This window comes from Miscanthus floridulus, chromosome 8 (genome assembly GCF_019320115.1).
Source record: "Miscanthus floridulus cultivar M001 chromosome 8, ASM1932011v1, whole genome shotgun sequence".
NCBI lineage: Eukaryota > Viridiplantae > Streptophyta > Magnoliopsida > Poales > Poaceae > Miscanthus > Miscanthus floridulus.
In genome coordinates, this window is record NC_089587.1 from 225,155,390 (window position 1) to 225,172,982 (window position 17,593).

Here is a 17,593-nt window from a genome sequence, read left to right on the forward strand (position 1 = left end):
CTTTTATTGTTCTTATTTGATGCCTCTCCAGTTCTGTCTAAAGTGGAGATGCCATGCTGTAGTAGCTTCTGTTTCCATCTAACTCAACTAGTCTGCCAATTATACTCTGTTTCTCCAACAGGCGCACTCATTTCATTAGTGGTTACCACAAGTGGAAATGTGGAATCCTATGGATCTCAAGCAAGCCTTCTCTACTACAATCTTCTACCTGCTGCTTCTATTCTGTGCGGGCTACAGATTTCAGGTGCTTGTATCAGATAGCTGCTGGTAGTTCAGTGCTACAGTAAAATAGAGGCAAAAAGCTATAGCAGCTACTGCTAATGCTGCTGCAAGTGAGCAGGTTTGGTCCATTAGAAAATATGGCTTACATGTCTCTAGGAGTTGCTGTAGCATGGTCCTTACTATTGTCAGATTGTGTATTAGTTCAATGGTAGTATGTTGTCTTAAGAGTTTGGACACTCTTGCAGTCTTGCAGAATTGGCCGGTGTATGCAATTAAGTTCTCCCACAGGAGTGGAAGAGACCTTGTCAACATGGCAAAGAAGAGGACCAATTTGATCTCCATTACTGAGGATGTCAAGTACCCGGCAAGGTACTGGATATTGGTTGGCATGGTTGATGCTATCTTCTCTGATGTAGCACAGCCTGACTAGGTATTCCTATCATTTCCTTGCAACCTGGTGTCTGATTCACTTGTCTGTCACATTGTTGAATTGAGAGTTGTTTACCCGTATTCTCTGCCTTTATGTTCTTTTCATTTCTAATTTGGCAATATTGGTCTTAGCACATGATGAGCATACTCGGATTCCCCTTCAGGACATCAATTGGATGATGCAGATTCAAGTTTCTGATGCCTGTTATGCCCTCTGTTTCCTCGTTTATATATGGTTCCAACTGTGTATGTGATATCTATAAATAACCTGCCATTGCCTGTTTGGACCATTGTAATTTTGAACAGTTTGTTGCATGATGGATTTATAATACTAGTTATTAGTTTCACTTCTGTGTTTATATACATATACAATATAATTGTAGTAACAATATATAGTATTTGCACTATTTGAAACGTTCAATTTTCATATTCTTGTGTTGTAACTTTTGAAGACCATATTCATTGTCTATTTTTGCAACAGTGGAATAAAATTTGTACTCTGTCAATTTTAATTTGTGGTAGAGACTCGTTCTACAGTGGGATAGATACGTTAAGTGTGTTTACTGGGCAACCCTTCAAAAGAGTGTGTTTACTGGGCCAATAGTTCAATTCTAGCCCAGCCGAGCACCAACTTCAGTTAGCGGGTATTGGATCATGCGTCTGTCAAGGTTTGGCGGACCCGGTAAGGTTTGGCGGGTTTGATTCGCGGACCCATTAATATTGCCTGTGTACAGAAACAACCAGCTTTGAATGTGATCGTTGGATCCAGATCTGATGGCCCTAAGACGTTGCCTGAAAAAATGCTATATTTCAGGCGACTGAAATATAGCAACTCCCATTGTTTTATAATTTGGAATAGAGGAGTAACATTGAGGTCTGAAGAATATTTTTGTTCATGCATCCTCAACGTCGAGACCTTGCGTGAGCTTGATAGTCTTGCGTGAGCTTGATGATTCCAGTAGTGAGAGAGGTGGGGTGGATTTGCGTCGCCGTCTTGCGTGCGATCTGTTTTGTCGCCGACGAGACGACGGCCCGCGCTTCCATTGGAAGCGGAGAGATAGCGTGGGCCCAACCAGAACTGCCACACTATTCCGTTCGGTTCCTTCCGAAATTACCAACACCACAAAGGCAAAATACCAACAGGAAAACGCACACTGCCGTTTCCGAATGGCCACGGCCGTGCTCCGCCGTCCACTGCTCGCTGCGCTCCTCCCCGGCGGCGCCGGGGCGTCCGGGCCCTCCTCCCGGTTCCGTATCCGGCGACGTAGGTCCCCGCCTCCTGCGCGCGCGGTGTCTTCCGACTCACCCAAACCCGTCGCCTCCACCTCCTCTTCCGCCGGCGGCGACAGCCCCGAGGAGGAGCCGCCTGTCCTGCCGCTCCTCCAGGAGCTCGCGGTAAGACGACGTGCTTCCTCCAGTGTCTAGTCGACGCCGCTATCTGTTCAAAGCCCTAGCTTTTGACTGTTTCCGTGCCATGCGGCTGGTAATTTGGTTGGTTGCAGGATTGCTTGGTTCTTCCGCCTAAGTTCCTCGCTCAGCTCCCGCGCGACCTTCGTCTCGACGTAAGTGTCTCATCGTTTTGTTCTAACATCCGCCTGCTTATGCTTGTTCCCACATTTGTCCAAAGTGGAAAAATTCCATTCAGAATATTATGCTCTCTACTAGTGAAAGTATCACTAGTAGCATAGATACTTCAGTAAGCGGTATGCATCACACAACGCCCACACTGAAATCCTACTATCTGGTGGGAAAATATATTTTGTTATAACAGCACTTGTTTTTTTCCTTTGTTGAAGCTCAATGATGCCGCGTTTGATCTCTCCAATGGGCCAGTCCTTGATGAGGTAGGCACCAAACAACTCAGCATTCAGCAATTAGATATATGCTAGAGGTTTCAGTTCAACGGCGCAACTGCGCGCGCTTACAGAGCTCATTTCTTTGCTGAGACATAGTGTGGCCAAGAAGTGAGTGATCTGCTCCTGAACCTGGCGAAAGCATGGGAGTTGGCTGATACGTCAACATCAAATAGCATCGTCAAGCAGCTGCCGTCGATGGAGCCCTACTTGACGCGTAGCGCCAAATCAGGCATGGACTGCATCCATCTATATGATGTTGCCACTTGTCAACATTCAGTCCTCGATTAATTGATTGAAGGTTGCGTCCCTTGCTGTTTGCTTTACGTAGTGTAGCCTTTGGCAAGCGGCTGGGGTCAGCTGGAAGGAGGTTTCAGTCAATGGGGCAGTACGGCCAGGGAGAACTCAAGAAGGTTAGCTACTTGCTCATGCTCTAACCATCAGTTGTGGTCGACCTTATTCCTGGCTAACGACCTTATTCCTTGTCGATGCTATGAGTGGGATCAGAGATCAAAATGGTTCCACATACCTTTACAAATCTTGTATGCTCTGACCTTAGCATATGATTTATATAAAGTTCAGGTCAGCAATCACCTGCCGTAGTTTTGCTAAAAAAATGGTTCCACATAAACATTTTTTTTTATAAAAAAAAGTTGATTCTAGCATGACAAATATGTCCACTACTTACAGCAAGGCATTTTTTTTTCTCTGCATCATTGCTAACTTACCTTGTATTGATTATTGTCAAGAGATTAAACCACAGGGCATGTACAAATGTAACATGCTTTTGTAGTACTTCTGTAGATTGCTGAAACAATGATCAAGAATGGTAAGATACTATCGACACGCCCAGCGGTTCAATCTGATGTTCAGGCTATGAAAGAAAAAAGGAGACTTAAGGTAATAAGCTTCTAAGCACTTTAATGACCCTTATGTGAATTGTGAACATGGTTTAAATCTCGTGTTTTGCTCCTGCCAGTTTGGAGAACTTGAGTTCGAAGTGACTGCTGAAAGTGCCAATATCGGTGCTGCAGTAGCGGCAATTTTTGGGTAACATTCAGACTCCCGCGAAATTTCTTATTCTGAAAGTATAATTTGGGTTTCACTAGATTGATATTGGTCAATTCTCAAGTATACATAGTTTATGGGACGCTTGGTATGATGTTGATGCTTCACTTCACGTGGCTACATAGTTTATGCCAACATGATTCGTGATTCGTCGTTGAAAGATTCTCCTAAGTTATCTGCAACTAGTTAACACCACCCTTGATTGTAGAGACACACCACACTACATTTTTTTCTTCTATTTTCTTGTCACGGGGTAGAGGGTAGAAATAAAATTGCGCCCCTGGCGACTGGCGTGGAAACGAGGTTCAAACCCTGGTCAGCCAGTCACATTCTTTGTCTAAAGAATTGACCTCGACATACTTTGCAATTTTACATTATCATTGGAATGCCCTACTGGCTGGTTTAGTGCATCTGTGATATTAGGAAGTAAATACATCTGATCTGACACTATTTCTTGATCCAGATTCATCTCATGGCAACTAGCACTAGGCGTGCAAAATGTTCCTGACAGTACAATGCAATATGCAAATGACAATGCATTGCATCTGACCAAGGTAATAAAACATAGCTAACCTGAATATTTGTAAAGTTCAGTCAACTCGTGAGTTACTATTGACCTTCCAGCTAACTTCTCCCATACCCTTTTCTTCCAAAAACAGTCGCTCAAGACCGCACTGCTTGTTCTTGGCTACACATCTACCGGCCTATCCTTATTCGCGGCTTTTGGGCTGCTGTTGCTAGCCCAACAGATTAACCCTGAGAACAAATCGGAGTAACTGACAGACACTTGCTGAAGTTGTGGACCTCATGCCATGCCTTTCTATGCTCCAATAAGGCAGTTCATAGCGAATTGGCATGTGAATAGCTATACTTTTGACACTGGAGCCATGTGTGTAGCAGTGTACGCAATGTTCTGTACAAAAATAAAGAGCCAGTTGTCTGTGATTACGAATAATCGGTGAGATCCTGAAGCAAACATGGAAGTCAGCTTGGGACTGACTGAAGAATAATTTGTTAATGAACACAACAGGTCAACAGGGAACTGCTTGTACTCAAATTTGTGCTTTCAGAATGTGGTATGCTGTTACTCAAAACTGTAAAATTTTGTTTTTACCATCATAATTAATTATAATGAATGAGTAAGAGCATGATATATTCTGCATAGTTTTTAGCGAGGAAGAGCATGATCTTTCCTATGAATCTGCAAGCTCAAAAACAAGAAACCAGGAAACAAGAGTTGACGGTATATTTTTTTAATCCAGAGCTCAGCACCACGTATCTTTAATTATGTTCCGCGTGAATCTTTTTTTTATATCACTGTAAAAAATAAAGAAAATTCTCTATACGAATCTCAGACTGATCTGCCATGGTGGCTAATCCCAATAATTTGGGAAGCCCAAGTCCAGAGCGGGCCCAGCCCAGTTCATCCTCCTGCTGCTCCGCCGGCCGCTCTTCTTCTTCCCTATCCCCGGGGACCTCATAGTCACAGCCACATCCTCCTCCACTGCGCCTCTCCATTGCTCCGTTCCATCGCATCTACCACCCAAACCCCTACTCCCCCAGGAAGCAATGGCTTCCCCCACCCAGGGCCAGGTCATCACCTGCAAAGGTAACCTTCTTGATCTTGTCTTCTCTAGCTTCTTCGCATCGGTGGTGGTACTAGTTTCCTGGTAGTGGTGGTGGTGTTGTTCGTATACGGCGTTCGATTTGATCTGGCGTGGGAGGTTCATGGCTGGCCTGTGCGTGCAGCGGCGGTGGCGTACGAGCCGAACAAGCCGCTCGTGATCGAGGACGTGCAGGTGGCGCCGCCGCAGGCCGGCGAGGTCCGCGTCAAGATCCTCTTCACCGCGCTCTGCCACACCGACCACTACACCTGGAGCGGCAAGGTATTGTCTTGTTTCCTCCAACTCACTCATACTCGCTTGGTTTTTTCGTCCAATCTAGGGTTCTTGAAATTCTATGAACCAGTCACTCGCATGGGTGTGGTAGCCATAGTGGCAAATGGCAATCCTGACGCTGATGGACAGTCGCTGTTCTGATGTAATTTGGCATTATTCTTATTTTGTCACTTCATCTTGTGGTTATGTTCCTAGAATTTTATAGACTGGTTGATAAAAAAATAATGTTCCTAAACAAATAGATTTGATGGCGCACTGTAAGACTTTTTCTTACTTCCCCTTTCTAACCGGGGATGGTGTCATTGGTGGTAACCTAAGAATATTGCTGAAACTTGGTATTGTTAGTTAGATGCATGCTGTGCAGTTGCAGGTATATTTATTTATAGGGTGTTTGGTTTGAGGAATGAGTTAGTCCATCATCTTTTCACTCCTCACTTTTTTGTTTGGTTTGTGGAATAGAATGGGTTGATGCATCACATCATTCCTTACAAGCTAATAATTAGTACTAGTGTGAGGAATTGAATCATTCAACCAAATTTGATGAATGGACTCATGATTCACTAGCTTGTCTGGAGTGATTTGATTCCTTAAACCAAATACACCTAGTTGACCATGTGGTCCTGTCAGAATGCTAGAATGATATTAATACTTCCATTTTCTATGCAGGATCCCGAGGGTCTCTTTCCTTGCATTCTTGGCCACGAAGCTGCCGGGTAATAAGCATATATATTTGCTTCAGTTTCATACACGAAGTAACTCATTGTTGGGCTGTGATGGACAAATTTTCTTTTGCTTGTGTTAATAGAGTTGTGGAAAGTGTCGGCGAAGGAGTAACTGAGGTGCAGCCTGGGGATCATGTCATTCCTTGTTACCAGGCAGAATGCAAAGAGTGCAAGTTTTGCAAGAGCGGAAAGACCAACCTCTGTGGTAAGGTTCGTGGTGCCACTGGCGTGGGTGTCATGATGAATGATATGAAGAGCAGGTTCTCTGTAAATGGAAAGCCCATTTACCATTTCATGGGGACATCAACATTCAGCCAGTACACTGTGGTGCATGATGTCAGTGTTGCAAAGATCAACCCACAGGCACCCCTAGATAAAGTCTGCCTGCTCGGTTGTGGTGTTCCTACTGGTATGTTCTTTTCATATATGTTTACTGGCTTTTATGTTTAGGATATAAATTTCTAATTCAGGCTACATATTTGTCTGCTCACACACTGCATTCTTTTGAGGATTCCTTGATCCTCAGGACAGTTATCCTGTCATACAAATTGTTGTGTGGCTTAGTGCTAAGTAACTTTTCGTGTGATACTTATATATTTGTCTGCCTCAGTGTATTGCTGTATACTCGTATCACTACCAACGTTTTTTTTTTCTCATTGTTTGTGCCTAAACTGCAATAGTTAGTACCAATGTTTTCTTAACATACTCAATCACCAAGATGTTCTTACATCTGTTTATGATCTATGCAACTAGCAAAAAGTTAGTGGTTTTGATCTCATGCAGAAACTTGCACGCCATTTCTGTTTGTGATGACGCAAATCCCTATTTTTTTAGTCTGTGAAATGAATTAATTGTGAACTACCATACTGCTGCTACAGTGCTACACTGATTGAACTACTGAACATGTTTAGCAGCTTAGCACTTTTACATATTTTCTCATTATCCTCTAAATGTTTTCCAATAATAAGTGGTATTTAGTTTGTCCATACATCTAACAAAGTACAATCATCCAGCTCTTGGAGCAGTGTGGAATACTGCAAAGGTTGAAGCTGGCTCTATTGTTGCTGTTTTTGGCCTTGGCACAGTTGGACTTGCAGTAAGTTTCTCTTATTAGGTCATTCTCATAAACCTGAGTTAGTGAATAGGATTTGACTTCTGAGTTTCTCTTTTAGGTTGCTGAGGGTGCAAAAGCTGCTGGTGCTTCTCGAATTATTGGCATTGACATTGACAATAAAAAGTTTGACGTTGGTATGGTTTATATCCTTGCAATTCTGTTCATCGACCCTCTATTCTCCTCTTGCGTTGGTTTTTGTTTATCAGCTGGTGAAATGGGCAAATCCAATTTCCTTTGTTTCCAATGTATTTTAAGTGTTCATTCTCTTGTGCAAGTTGTGGAACAACAACAACAACAACAACAACAACAAAGCCTTTAAGTCCCAAACAAGTTGGGGTAGGCTAGAGTTGAAACCCAGCAGAAGCAATCAAGGTTCAGGCACGTGAATAGCTGTTTTCCAAGCACTCCTATCTAAGGCTAAGTCTTTGGGTATATTCCATCCTTTCAAGTCTCCTTTTTTGTGCAAGTTGTGGAACCTGTTAATAAATTGAGACTACTAAGTTCTGTTGCTTTTTGTTACAAGTGGCCACCTTTATCAAATGTGGAACAGAAAAATCTCCAAAGTTATGTTTTGTAGGCTAAACCTAATAATTTCTACCATGTAAGTAGTATATCTACCGCCCAGCTAATAGAAGTTCAAAAGCATATTGTTTATGAAGTGCAGGAAAACTTTGATGCAACAACTGTAGTTACTGAATCTGAGTGACTTTTGAGTTCTGAATTTCCTGAACCTGATTTTTCTTTCCTCGTGTATTTTTTTTTACAACATTCCTCGTGTTAATGTATTCCCAATGGTCAAAGGTACATTTTGGGGATATTGTCAATTCCCAAGACAATCCATGAGTGCAAATGTACAAACTTGATACAAGCAGTTGGGGTAGCTTCTTAGTCCAAATTGCCTTTTGGTACAGGATGTGCAGTTACTTGTGCTTCCTCTAATCTTTGTCTCACTGTTTGCAGCAAAGAACTTTGGAGTTACAGAATTTGTTAACCCAAAAGACCATGACAAACCGATACAGCAGGTCTTAGTTGATCTTACAGATGGTGGTCTGGATTACAGTTTTGAATGCATTGGAAATGTTTCAGTTATGAGGGCTGCACTGGAATGCTGCCACAAGGTAAGCAGTCCCATTGCAATATCTGGGTGTTGCAGCTTATGTCTGAATTGTATCTTGTTTATTCAGCCATTTGAGAGTACTATATCCTTCCCTTTCACTTATTCAAATTTGGGGTGCACACCTGTAGGGCTGGGGAACCTCTGTCATCGTTGGTGTTGCTGCTTCTGGCCAGGAGATTGACACACGGCCATTCCAGCTCGTTACTGGCCGTGTCTGGAAGGGAACAGCTTTTGGTGGCTTCAAGAGCCGAACCCAGGTCCCATGGCTTGTTGATAAGTACATGAACAAGGTACTGCACTATCATGAACACTTGCCTAATCAAGTGTTGGATGAAATTTTTGTTCTCCGCTCAACCAAAATTTGTGCTGTCCGCAGGAAATTAAGGTGGATGAGTACATTACCCACAACATGAACCTGGCTGACATCAATGACGCGTTCCACCTGCTCCACGAAGGTGGCTGCCTGCGCTGCGTGCTGGCAATGCAAATTTGAAATTCCTAAGTATAACAGTTTGCATGTATGTCGGGATAGGCCATATTTGTCTTTGGAACTAGAACTCTTTTGCTTCGTTTGGCCTGGAGAATGGAGACCTACTGTTATATTAATATGTTCTGTTGGATGGCTGATGATGGTTACTCCTGTGTGCTAGATACGTGGTACGTGTTGATATGTATCACGGTTTAAATATGTGCTGTTTCTAAAATAATTTTAAGTGTGTCAAATTTTCTTTGCATTGATAATTGAACTGTATCAAGCATAGCTCATTTTATCTACTCCATCCGTTCTAAATTATAAGTTACTTTGACTTTTTTGATTCATTCATGCATAGCAAAATGAATGTACAAAAAAAAGAGTCAAAACGACTTATAATTTAGAACTGAGGGAGTAGCTTAGAGCATATCTAACATATTAAGTTTACATAGGTGATTTATTATTATTAGTGTAGCATTTTCTTCTCCACCAATACTAGTACCTTTAAAGCAGAGATTACTAATACCTTCAAGGGCGTGTTTGTTTGATCCTGAAACTGAAGTGGAGATTATTAATACTTTCTCCTTCCTAAATTATGAGACGTTTTGACATTTTTAGATTCATAACTTTTAATATGTATCTGGACATAATATCTATTTAGGTGTGTAGCAAAAGCTATTATTCTAAAAAAAACCAAAACGTCTTATATAATATAGAAGGTAGGGAGTACTTTAAGGGCATTTTCCTTTGATCCCAAAACAAGGCCTTCAACCCCTTTCAATCCTAATCTCCCAGTTTGGATACGAACCCAACAAGGCCTAAAGTGGTATAGGAGAAAGGAGGTAGACCTACATTTGGGGAAGAAGGGATAGAGTGGAGATTACCAATACCGTGGATAGGGGAAAGGGGTAGATCTACATTTGAAGGGGGCTGGATTTTGAGTCTAGGATGACTGGATGAGTAATCTGTTGGAACAACCACAATCCTTTATATTGCATATTTTTTTATATTGGAAATGCGATAAGTAATCTGTTGAAGATACTCCTAGCCCAATGTATCAAGCATTGCTCATTTTATCTAGCTTAGCCCAAATAAGACATGTAAAACACGGTTGGCCACATCTAAAACGATCAGGGGAATTACCATGAAAGATTGTACGATACAAATTTACAATATATGATGAAGGGTGGAGTACAATGATACAGGTACACTGTCACAAGATTTGCCTCTGGGAACGAACTAGCGTTGTGTACAACCAAACTAAACCCTGGTGTCAAAAATTATTCTGAATGCCATGAAGCTGTTCTCGGTATCTCTATTCATCTGGCTACCTCACAAACAGTCCTGATTCCTGCGCTTATCCTCGGCTCGAACTCCATTGCCTGCTAGTTAGAATTGCAAAAGAACATAAACCATTGCACAAGAAAAATGGGATCAAAACAATGCTACCTAAGTATAGCCATGAAACGATGACCTCACAATTAAATCAGGACAATTTGCATCACAGTCCAGTTTGCAGAGCACTACGGAGGTGTTTGGTATAAGGCACCTTTTCACTAACAACTTTGTTTGGCTTCAGAAATGGAATAGGTTGATCCATTACCACCCCATCTCTCACTAGCACATGGTTAACTTAATAACTAAGAATGGGTTCATCCTACCAAAGGATGGCCATTTCTAAATGGGGTGATCCCTCAAACTAAACATTATACACATAACTAGGGTTACCCAGTCTTCTGTGACATTAGACTAAATGAAACTTCTCCCTGCCATTGACCTAACACACTTCCATACAGTCAGTCATACACAACTAGGATGAGAGGCTGAAACATGAAACAACAGACAACTACATATTTGTACAACATTGAAAGAGTTCTTAATGTTCATTTTTTTTCTTTCCTTGAGGCTACAAAACACTCCCCTGTATCTTAAAATTAAGTCTAACCGCAGAGTAGTAAATTTATAGATAACCTCGTTGGAAATAGCATATTGGGTCATACAAGTATGATTCAGTGATGCCAGAGTTTGTAGAAATGTTGATTCAAGTTGATCAATTAAAATAAGCTACTAGGACAGTTCAACAGCAAGATGCATGCGTTTTTAATTTTATAGTGATTGTTTGAACATATGCAAATATTAATCACTTAACAAACATCAAGTACAACGACCATCATCCAAGTTCTAATGTGCAGGATAAGAAAAGACAAACGGCAGACGGAGGCTGTGTATGAAGTGTTAAGAATTTGAGTGCTTACCAATCCGAACCCGCAATTTCCTCTCGCCAGTAGATGGCTTCTTCTTCATGTAGCAGCTATTCCAATCACCTCCATCTTGCGAATAATAATCCATCGGGTAGTCACCACCAAAATCCCCACCACTGCAGTTGCAGTTTCCACAAGTTCCTGATCCTGAACAACACCCACTACCACATTCACCACCACATTCCCTGCTCCCCTTCTCCCACCACCCAGGGACATAGCCCAGTGCGACATCAAACTCGAAGGTTGTCAGCACTGGCTTCTTGAAACCCTCCCCCCAATCAATGGACAAGCGTGGACAAGCAATTTGCACCCAGGCATCAATCGAATCTCCAAACAGCTCCATCCTCGCCGGGGAAAGCTCCGACATGAGCACCACTGTGTGCTCCAACTCTTTCTCCTCCAAATGCTCCACCACTCTGTCGAGAACCTTCGTGCTCCCCTGCCTTCCCAGGGTCCCGAGTATGACTCCCCAGTTCTTGGCCTTCCTCGCCGCCAACACCGCCGCTTTCCTCGCCTGCTTCATGCCAACATGGTCATACTCCTCCAGAACGAGAACCCCAAGAAATGGGTCGAAACGGTAGGCCTTCACCCCGGGATTGGCGATCATAAACGCCTCGAGGTGGAACCTCCCGTCGGCGACGAACACCACCGCGCCCACCTCCTCCGATTTCTTGAGCGTCGGGGCGGTGCACCCCAGAATCTCGCCGGCGGAGAGCGGCTTCGCCTGCGGCACGACGATGTCGCGGTAGCCCTCTTTCGTGAGCATCTCGCGCGCGGCGTGCACCGCGGCGATGAACTGCACGGTCCCGGCGATGGCGAGGCGGGGCGCGGCGGCGGGGTCCGGGAAGGCGTTGCGGACGGCAGCGGCGAGGCGAGCGGCGTCGACGCGGATCTCGACGAAGACGTAAAGCACAGGGAGGAGGGAGGACGTGACGGGGACGAGGCAGGAGTGGCCGTAGTGGACGAGGACGTCGGCGGCGAGCGCCGTGGCGGGGCGGTCGGCGAGGCAGCAGGCCCCGTAGGTGGCGTCGGCGAGGACGAGGACGTCGTTGGCGGGGTCGGGCTCGAGGTAGGGCGCGAGGAGGTGCGAGAGCGGGAGCGCGAAGAGGAGCAGGCCCTCGGGGAGCTGCAGCGCCACGCGGCGGGCGGCCGCAGACCGTATGCGGTGCGCCGTCTTGGGGAGCTCGAAGTTGTAGCTGGCCGGGAGGAGGGAGGTGGCGGCGGCCGCCAGGGTCGGGTCGTAGAGGATGGAGGGCGGGATCGGGGTGTGCACGAAGCGCTTCGGCGGTTTGCCCGGCCTCTTGCTCCTCCTGGTGGGGCTCGGCGGTGATGGCTCCGCCGCCGTGAGGGCAAGCGATGTGGAGGCGTCGCCGGCGTCCATGGCGGCGGCCGGCGGGTGGGAAAGACTGACGAGGGTTTAGTTCGCCGGCGGGTGTCTCTTCAGCAAAACAAGACGACGAAGCGATGTCAGACAAGTGGGCCTCGGACAGATACGGCCCAGCCCAATAGTTACCCCCTCATTGGCCCGACCTACACACGCGAGTCGCTATCGAGTGGCGTGGCCGCTGCCCATCCACCCAGCCCGCCCGGAAAAAGTGCAGCCTCGTCAGAGTGGTGGGCCAGACCGCTTAGCCCAATCCAGCGTCGCCGTCGACTCGTCGTCGTCTACCAGCTGAGCTCGTGGTGTCTCAGGCTCTCAGCGCCTGGCAATTCCGTGGCCGTTATCCACTCCTCGGCTCCTCTCCTCGCAGAAGAATTTTTTCCAATTTGGCCTTGGAAAAGCGGCGACCCCAGAAAACTGGAGGCCTCGCCCTCTCGAGTCTCCATTCCATTCGAAAAGCCATCGACGGGTGAGCGAAAAGGGGGAGGATCGATGGCGACGTGCTCTCGCCCGCTCTTCGTCTCCGACGCCGCGTCTTCCGCCTCGCCGTCGCGGGCGTCCCTTCGCCGCCTTCACACGGTGATCACACCCCGCTTGCTGTCTCCGCCACCCACCCATCCTTCCTTCCTTCTCTCAAGCTCTGCTGTTTGTATACTTCATTCATCAAAGCAATTGGGGCCCCGGGTGGGGTTCGTGTAGGTCGGTTCTGGCCTTCTGGGTGAGGGGACTAGCTAGCGACTAGCCATCGTTTGAACTTTGAACCATTGCTGACTGAACCGCAGGTAGCAGTCGTATCGCTATGGGAACCCTTGCCCCGCCCACCACTGCGGGCTGCCTACTGTTTCGCCCAAACGAAGCAATGCTCTAGGAGATCCACCGAGTGTTTGGCGAGTGGACCATCCCCATCCGTGTCCAGATTGACGCGGCCAGTAAGGAGAATGCTGTCTCGTTACTCTTCACTGATGATCACCTTGCACGGCAACCTCAGCCGGTGCTACAAGGCCATGAGCGCGCTGCGGCCAGATGGAGCATCCAGGCTTCTCATGTCTGCTGGTTTCGGGCGCGTCGTTTTAGGGGTGGTGCTGGTCATGTCCATCTCGGCAGCTTCTTATACAGCACCTTCGAGTAAGTGTTCCATCATTGGTACAGCCATGTGGCTTTTCATCATCTCTCTGGGTTCTTTCTTATGTCTGCTGACGCCTTTTCTGTGATTGGATGTTGGGGGATCCAAGCATCGGCGCTTACAGAGGAAAACTTGCTTTTCCTGGAGGCTTGGCGCGCGGTTGATCGAGCATACTATGACAAATCTTTCAATGGGCAAAGTTGGTTTAGATACCGTGAAAATGCCCTTCGCAATGAACCGATGAACACAAGGGAAGAGACATGTATGATTCTTGAATATTGCCTCAACTTTGCCTTTCATAACTAGAACCAGAACCTGGCCTTTCATACATCACAACCACACTTCTATCATGGTCAGAACAACTGCATGAGGCATTCGACAGTCATTTAACATAGTGTTTTCAAATACATTTATCATACAACAAGGACAAGTTTAAGTGTTTAAAGGAAACCACCATCGCATATTGCCCCAAGCTTTTCTATCACAGACAGATACTACAATGCGTCTCCTTTGGTAGGAGCTAAATTTCCAAACTGCAGTGCTAGTATATTGCTAATTATCTATGGGAATTCTATGATCCAGAACTCAAGTGCATTGCAGATTTGTGTGAAAGCAAACCATCACACTGTACAATTTTTATTCTCTATGATCATTTTGCTTAATCAATACTGAATTTCAGATGCAGCAATCAAGAAAATGCTTTCAACATTGGATGACCCATTTACTCGTTTCTTGGAACCTGAGAAATTGAAGAGCTTGCGGGTATAAAACTCGATCATTGATTCCCACAAAAGCCTTTGATCCAACTAGTTAGTGTAATCTGCTTCACAAAGCAGGTCATTATCTTTTCTGAAGGAAGTCTGGTACGCAAGGCGCACTCACGGGTGTAGGTTTGTCGATTGGTTACCCAATGGCAATTAATGGATCACCTTCAGGAGTTGCTGTCATGACAGCCACCCCTGGTGGTCCTGCAGAAAAGGCGGGCATTCTTCCTGGAGACATCATTTTGGCAATTGATGACAGAAGCACTGAAGACATGGATATATATGATGCCGCAGAACGCTTACAGTAAGGCCAACAATCATTACTATGTAAATATAATCAGTGGCTAAAATGCAGTGTTACAAAAAAAAACAGATAATTATATACTTGCATTCCCTAGTTTTGGTTGCCCTAGGTGGACATTTTTTTATATTCTTAATAGAGTACTCTTCTTAATAAGAGGTGATGTTCTTCTGTCAACTGATTTGCTAGGGGCCCTGAAGGAAGTTCAGTAGATTTGTCTATTCGTAGTGGGACCAATACCAGGCATGTCGTTCTGAAGTAAGCCAATCATACAATCCCCTTTTACTTAGTGAGAACAGAAGGGTAAAACCCATTTACTGAAAACTAGCCATTAAGTATTCCATCCTTTTTTTATTATTTTCAGGAGACAAACAGTCACTTTAAACCCAGTGAGGTCGAGGATGTGTGAGATTCCAGGTTCCAAAGATAGCTCAAAGATCGGTTACATCAAATTGACAACATTTAACCAAAATGCTGCAGGTTTGCCACTTTGTGAAAGTTATAATGTCATTGTGAAGCATCATGATGTTTTTCAGATGCTAAGTCGTGCTGAAGTGCTGATTATGTCAATTCATTATCGTCCTACAGAATCTGTTAAGGAAGCCATTAAGACATTAAGGGACAACAATGTTAAATCCTTTGTGTTGGATCTGCGGAATAACAGGTTTGGGACTACAGAAATTGGGATATATGTTGATGTCTAAATGTTTTCTTTATTGAAATTTTAACGTGGTTATGTCTTATGCAGTGGTGGCCTTTTTCCTGAAGGAATTCAAATTGTAAAGATATGGTAAGCTTGTTTAAACCGCAAATTGTTTCATGGTATGTGAGCTTTATCCATGTCTGGTGGCCTACTTAATTGTGCACCTGGAAAAATCACTGGATTACTAATTGGCCTTCTAAAAGAGAACTTTTAATGGTACCTTCTACTCGAACAGACGGGCTGGATTATAGACCAGATCTGATCATTGAACTTTACAGGCCAGTACCTTTTGCCTGAATAATTTGTTTATGAGGTTTTCCTATGCAGTTGCTTACTAAACAGGGGAGCACTCAGATCTAGCCATTGGCAACCTAATCTCCCCCTGATTCTTCCTGATTGTCGCCATTGTTGGAAACTTGTTTGTCTCTGTTGTTGCATACTCAGTAGTCAGTAATGTTAGAATTAATTATATGCCAACTGTAATCTCTTCTCCCTATGCGCCACCTCTGTACCGGCAGCCTCGACTTGCTATGCACACCGAGGCCCTGTCTCCCCTACCGCGCTCCTGCCGTGATGCTCTCGCCGATCCTCACTGGCGCAGGGCCATGGAAGAAGAACATACTGCTCTCTTGGACAATGACACTTGGGAACTTGTTCCCCGGCCTGCCAAGGCAAATGTGGTCACCGGGAAGTGGATTTTCAAGCACAAGTTTCATGCTGATGGCTCTCTGGACAGGTATAAGGCTCGCTGGGTTCTTCGCGGGTTCACTCAGCGTCCCGGCATCGACTACGATGAGACATTCAGCCCCGTTGTGAAGCCCGCTACTGTTCGCACTGTCCTCACCTTGGCTCACTCTCGGGATTGGCCCATCCATCAGCTTGATGTGAAGAACGCATTCCTCCACGGTACCTTGTCAGAGACTGTCTACTGCTCCCAGCCCACTGGATTTGCTGATTCTGCCTTTCCGGACCATGTCTGCAGACTCCACAAATCCCTCTATGGACTAAAGCAGGCTCCGCGTGCGTGGTACAGCCGGTTTGCCACCTTCCTACTGTCTCTCGGTTTCACTGAAGCAAAGTCAGACACCTCTCTGTTCATATATTGCCGTGGCACGGAGATGGTCTACTTACTTCTCTATGTGGACGACATTGTACTCACTGCCTCCTCCGAGCAGCTCCTCCACCGTGTGATTATGGCTCTGAAGAATGAATTTGCCATGAAGGATCTTGGCCCTCTGCACCACTTTCTCGGCGTGGCAGTTCAGCGCACCAAGGACACTCTCCTTCTTTCTCAGCGGCAATACATTCTGGACATCCTTGGTCGGCACGGCATGAGTGACTGCAAACCTTGCTCCACTCCGGTTGACACTTGTGCCAAAGTCTCTGCAGATAATGGTCCTCCCGTGGCAGACCCCACCGCCTACCGCAGCCTTGCAGGCGCCCTGCAGTATTTGACTTTCACAAGGCCTGACATTGCCTATGCTGTTCAACAAATCTGCCTTTATATGCATGACCCTCGGGAAGTTCACCTGGTTGCAGCCAAGCGGATTCTTCGGTACCTTCAGGGCACCGTTGACTATGGTTTGATCATACCCCGCTCTGCACCAACTCAGCTCATTGTGTACACCGACGCTGACTGGGCTGGCTGCCCCGACACTCGCCGCTCCACCTCAGGATATGCTGTCTTCCTCGGTGGCAGCCTTGTCTCTTGGTCATCCAAGCGGCAACCCACGGTCTCTCGGTCCAGCGCCGAGGCCGAATACCGCGCCGTCGCCAACGGAGTCGCCGAAGTCGTGTGGCTGCAGCAGCTTCTTCAGGAACTTCACCACCACCTGAAGACCGCCTCCCTCGTCTACTGCGACAACGTCAGCGCCGTCTACCTCTCCTCCAACCCTGTTCAACATCAGCGCACTAAGCACGTGGAGATCGACCTTCACTTTGTCCGTGAACGGGTGGCCATTGGTGCTGTTCGTGTTCTCCATGTGCCCACCACGTCGCAATTCGCTGATGTCTTCACCAAGGGACTACCCTCCTCCGTCTTCACCGACTTTCGCTCCAATCTGAACGTTCGTTCTACCGACGTTCAGCTTGCGGGGGGATGTTAGAATTAATTATATGCCAACTGTAATCTCTTCTCCCTATGCGCCACCTCTGGCTGATTAGGC

The 17,593-nt window shown here is 45.8% G+C and overlaps 4 protein-coding genes and 1 non-coding gene across 6 annotated transcripts; 4 read left to right on the forward strand and 1 right to left on the reverse strand.

Annotated features, from left to right (window-relative positions):
* Positions 1-780: 780 nt before the first annotated feature.
* LOC136478878 (small nucleolar RNA snoR60) lies at positions 781-854 on the forward strand. Its single transcript, XR_010764543.1, has one exon. It is a non-coding gene; the product is annotated as a small nucleolar RNA snoR60 (small nucleolar RNA).
* Positions 855-1,758: 904 nt separating this feature from the next.
* Positions 1,759-4,527, forward strand: LOC136478338 (uncharacterized). Its single transcript, XM_066476756.1, has 9 exons — positions 1,759-2,046; positions 2,154-2,213; positions 2,448-2,495; positions 2,604-2,736; positions 2,841-2,917; positions 3,309-3,404; positions 3,484-3,554; positions 4,036-4,126; positions 4,232-4,527. The coding sequence occupies exons 1-9, from the start codon at positions 1,819-1,821 to the stop codon at positions 4,346-4,348; spliced, it is 921 nt and encodes a 306-aa protein (XP_066332853.1). The 5' UTR covers positions 1,759-1,818; the 3' UTR covers positions 4,349-4,527.
* LOC136478337 (alcohol dehydrogenase class-3-like) lies at positions 4,511-9,048 on the forward strand. The gene is made up of 11 exons (XM_066476755.1): positions 4,511-4,648; positions 4,738-4,815; positions 4,928-5,181; positions 5,322-5,458; positions 6,137-6,183; positions 6,276-6,601; positions 7,206-7,288; positions 7,365-7,440; positions 8,267-8,424; positions 8,552-8,713; positions 8,800-9,048. Exons 3-11 carry the CDS (start codon positions 5,142-5,144, stop codon positions 8,914-8,916), a joined length of 1,146 nt encoding a protein of 381 aa, XP_066332852.1. The 5' UTR covers positions 4,511-4,648; positions 4,738-4,815; positions 4,928-5,141; the 3' UTR covers positions 8,917-9,048.
* A 967-nt stretch (positions 9,049-10,015) lies between these two features.
* On the reverse strand, positions 10,016-12,752 carry LOC136478339 (uncharacterized). 2 transcript variants are annotated; one of them, XM_066476758.1, is made up of 2 exons: positions 11,151-12,752; positions 10,016-10,277 (listed from the first exon to the last, which is right to left on the reverse strand). In XM_066476758.1, the coding sequence occupies exons 1-2, from the start codon at positions 12,535-12,537 to the stop codon at positions 10,228-10,230; spliced, it is 1,437 nt and encodes a 478-aa protein (XP_066332855.1). In that variant the 5' UTR covers positions 12,538-12,752; the 3' UTR covers positions 10,016-10,227. The 2 variants fall into 2 exon arrangements, with proteins under 2 accessions (XP_066332855.1, XP_066332854.1); XM_066476757.1 differs by having other exon boundaries at positions 10,016-10,280.
* Positions 12,753-12,893: 141 nt separating this feature from the next.
* Positions 12,894-15,605, forward strand: LOC136478340 (carboxyl-terminal-processing peptidase 2, chloroplastic-like). The gene is made up of 9 exons (XM_066476760.1): positions 12,894-13,116; positions 13,320-13,662; positions 13,770-13,922; positions 14,340-14,422; positions 14,520-14,728; positions 14,915-14,983; positions 15,090-15,205; positions 15,314-15,389; positions 15,474-15,605. Exons 1-9 carry the CDS (start codon positions 13,030-13,032, stop codon positions 15,517-15,519), a joined length of 1,182 nt encoding a protein of 393 aa, XP_066332857.1. The 5' UTR covers positions 12,894-13,029; the 3' UTR covers positions 15,520-15,605.
* Positions 15,606-17,593: the final 1,988 nt, after the last annotated feature.

What these genes read in the sequence shown, in the direction of transcription:
- LOC136478338 (XM_066476756.1), top strand. Translation starts at nt 1,819, where the DNA reads ATGGCCACGGCCGTGCTCCGCCGTCCACTGCTCGCTGCGCTCCTCCCC. An exon ending in GCAGTAGCGGCAATTTTTGG is followed by an intron (nt 3,555 to 4,035) that starts GTAACATTCAGA and finishes TTCTTGATCCAG; the next exon opens with ATTCATCTCATGGCAACTAG. An exon ending in ATGCATTGCATCTGACCAAG is followed by an intron (nt 4,127 to 4,231) that starts GTAATAAAACAT and finishes TTCCAAAAACAG; the next exon opens with TCGCTCAAGACCGCACTGCT.
- LOC136478337 (XM_066476755.1), top strand. Translation starts at nt 5,142, where the DNA reads ATGGCTTCCCCCACCCAGGGCCAGGTCATCACCTGCAAAG. An exon ending in CCAGGTCATCACCTGCAAAG is followed by an intron (nt 5,182 to 5,321) that starts GTAACCTTCTTG and finishes CTGTGCGTGCAG; the next exon opens with CGGCGGTGGCGTACGAGCCG. An exon ending in TTGATAAGTACATGAACAAG is followed by an intron (nt 8,714 to 8,799) that starts GTACTGCACTAT and finishes TGCTGTCCGCAG; the next exon opens with GAAATTAAGGTGGATGAGTA.
- LOC136478339 (XM_066476757.1), bottom strand. Translation starts at nt 12,537, where the DNA reads ATGGACGCCGGCGACGCCTCCACATCGCTTGCCCTCACGGCGGCGGAG. An exon ending in GAAATTGCGGGTTCGGATTG is followed by an intron (nt 10,281 to 11,150) that starts GTAAGCACTCAA and finishes AATTCTAACTAG; the next exon opens with CAGGCAATGGAGTTCGAGCC.
- LOC136478340 (XM_066476760.1), top strand. Translation starts at nt 13,030, where the DNA reads ATGGCGACGTGCTCTCGCCCGCTCTTCGTCTCCGACGCCGCGTCTTCC. An exon ending in CCCTTCGCCGCCTTCACACG is followed by an intron (nt 13,117 to 13,319) that starts GTGATCACACCC and finishes ACTGAACCGCAG; the next exon opens with GTAGCAGTCGTATCGCTATG. An exon ending in ATTTAACCAAAATGCTGCAG is followed by an intron (nt 15,206 to 15,313) that starts GTTTGCCACTTT and finishes ATCGTCCTACAG; the next exon opens with AATCTGTTAAGGAAGCCATT.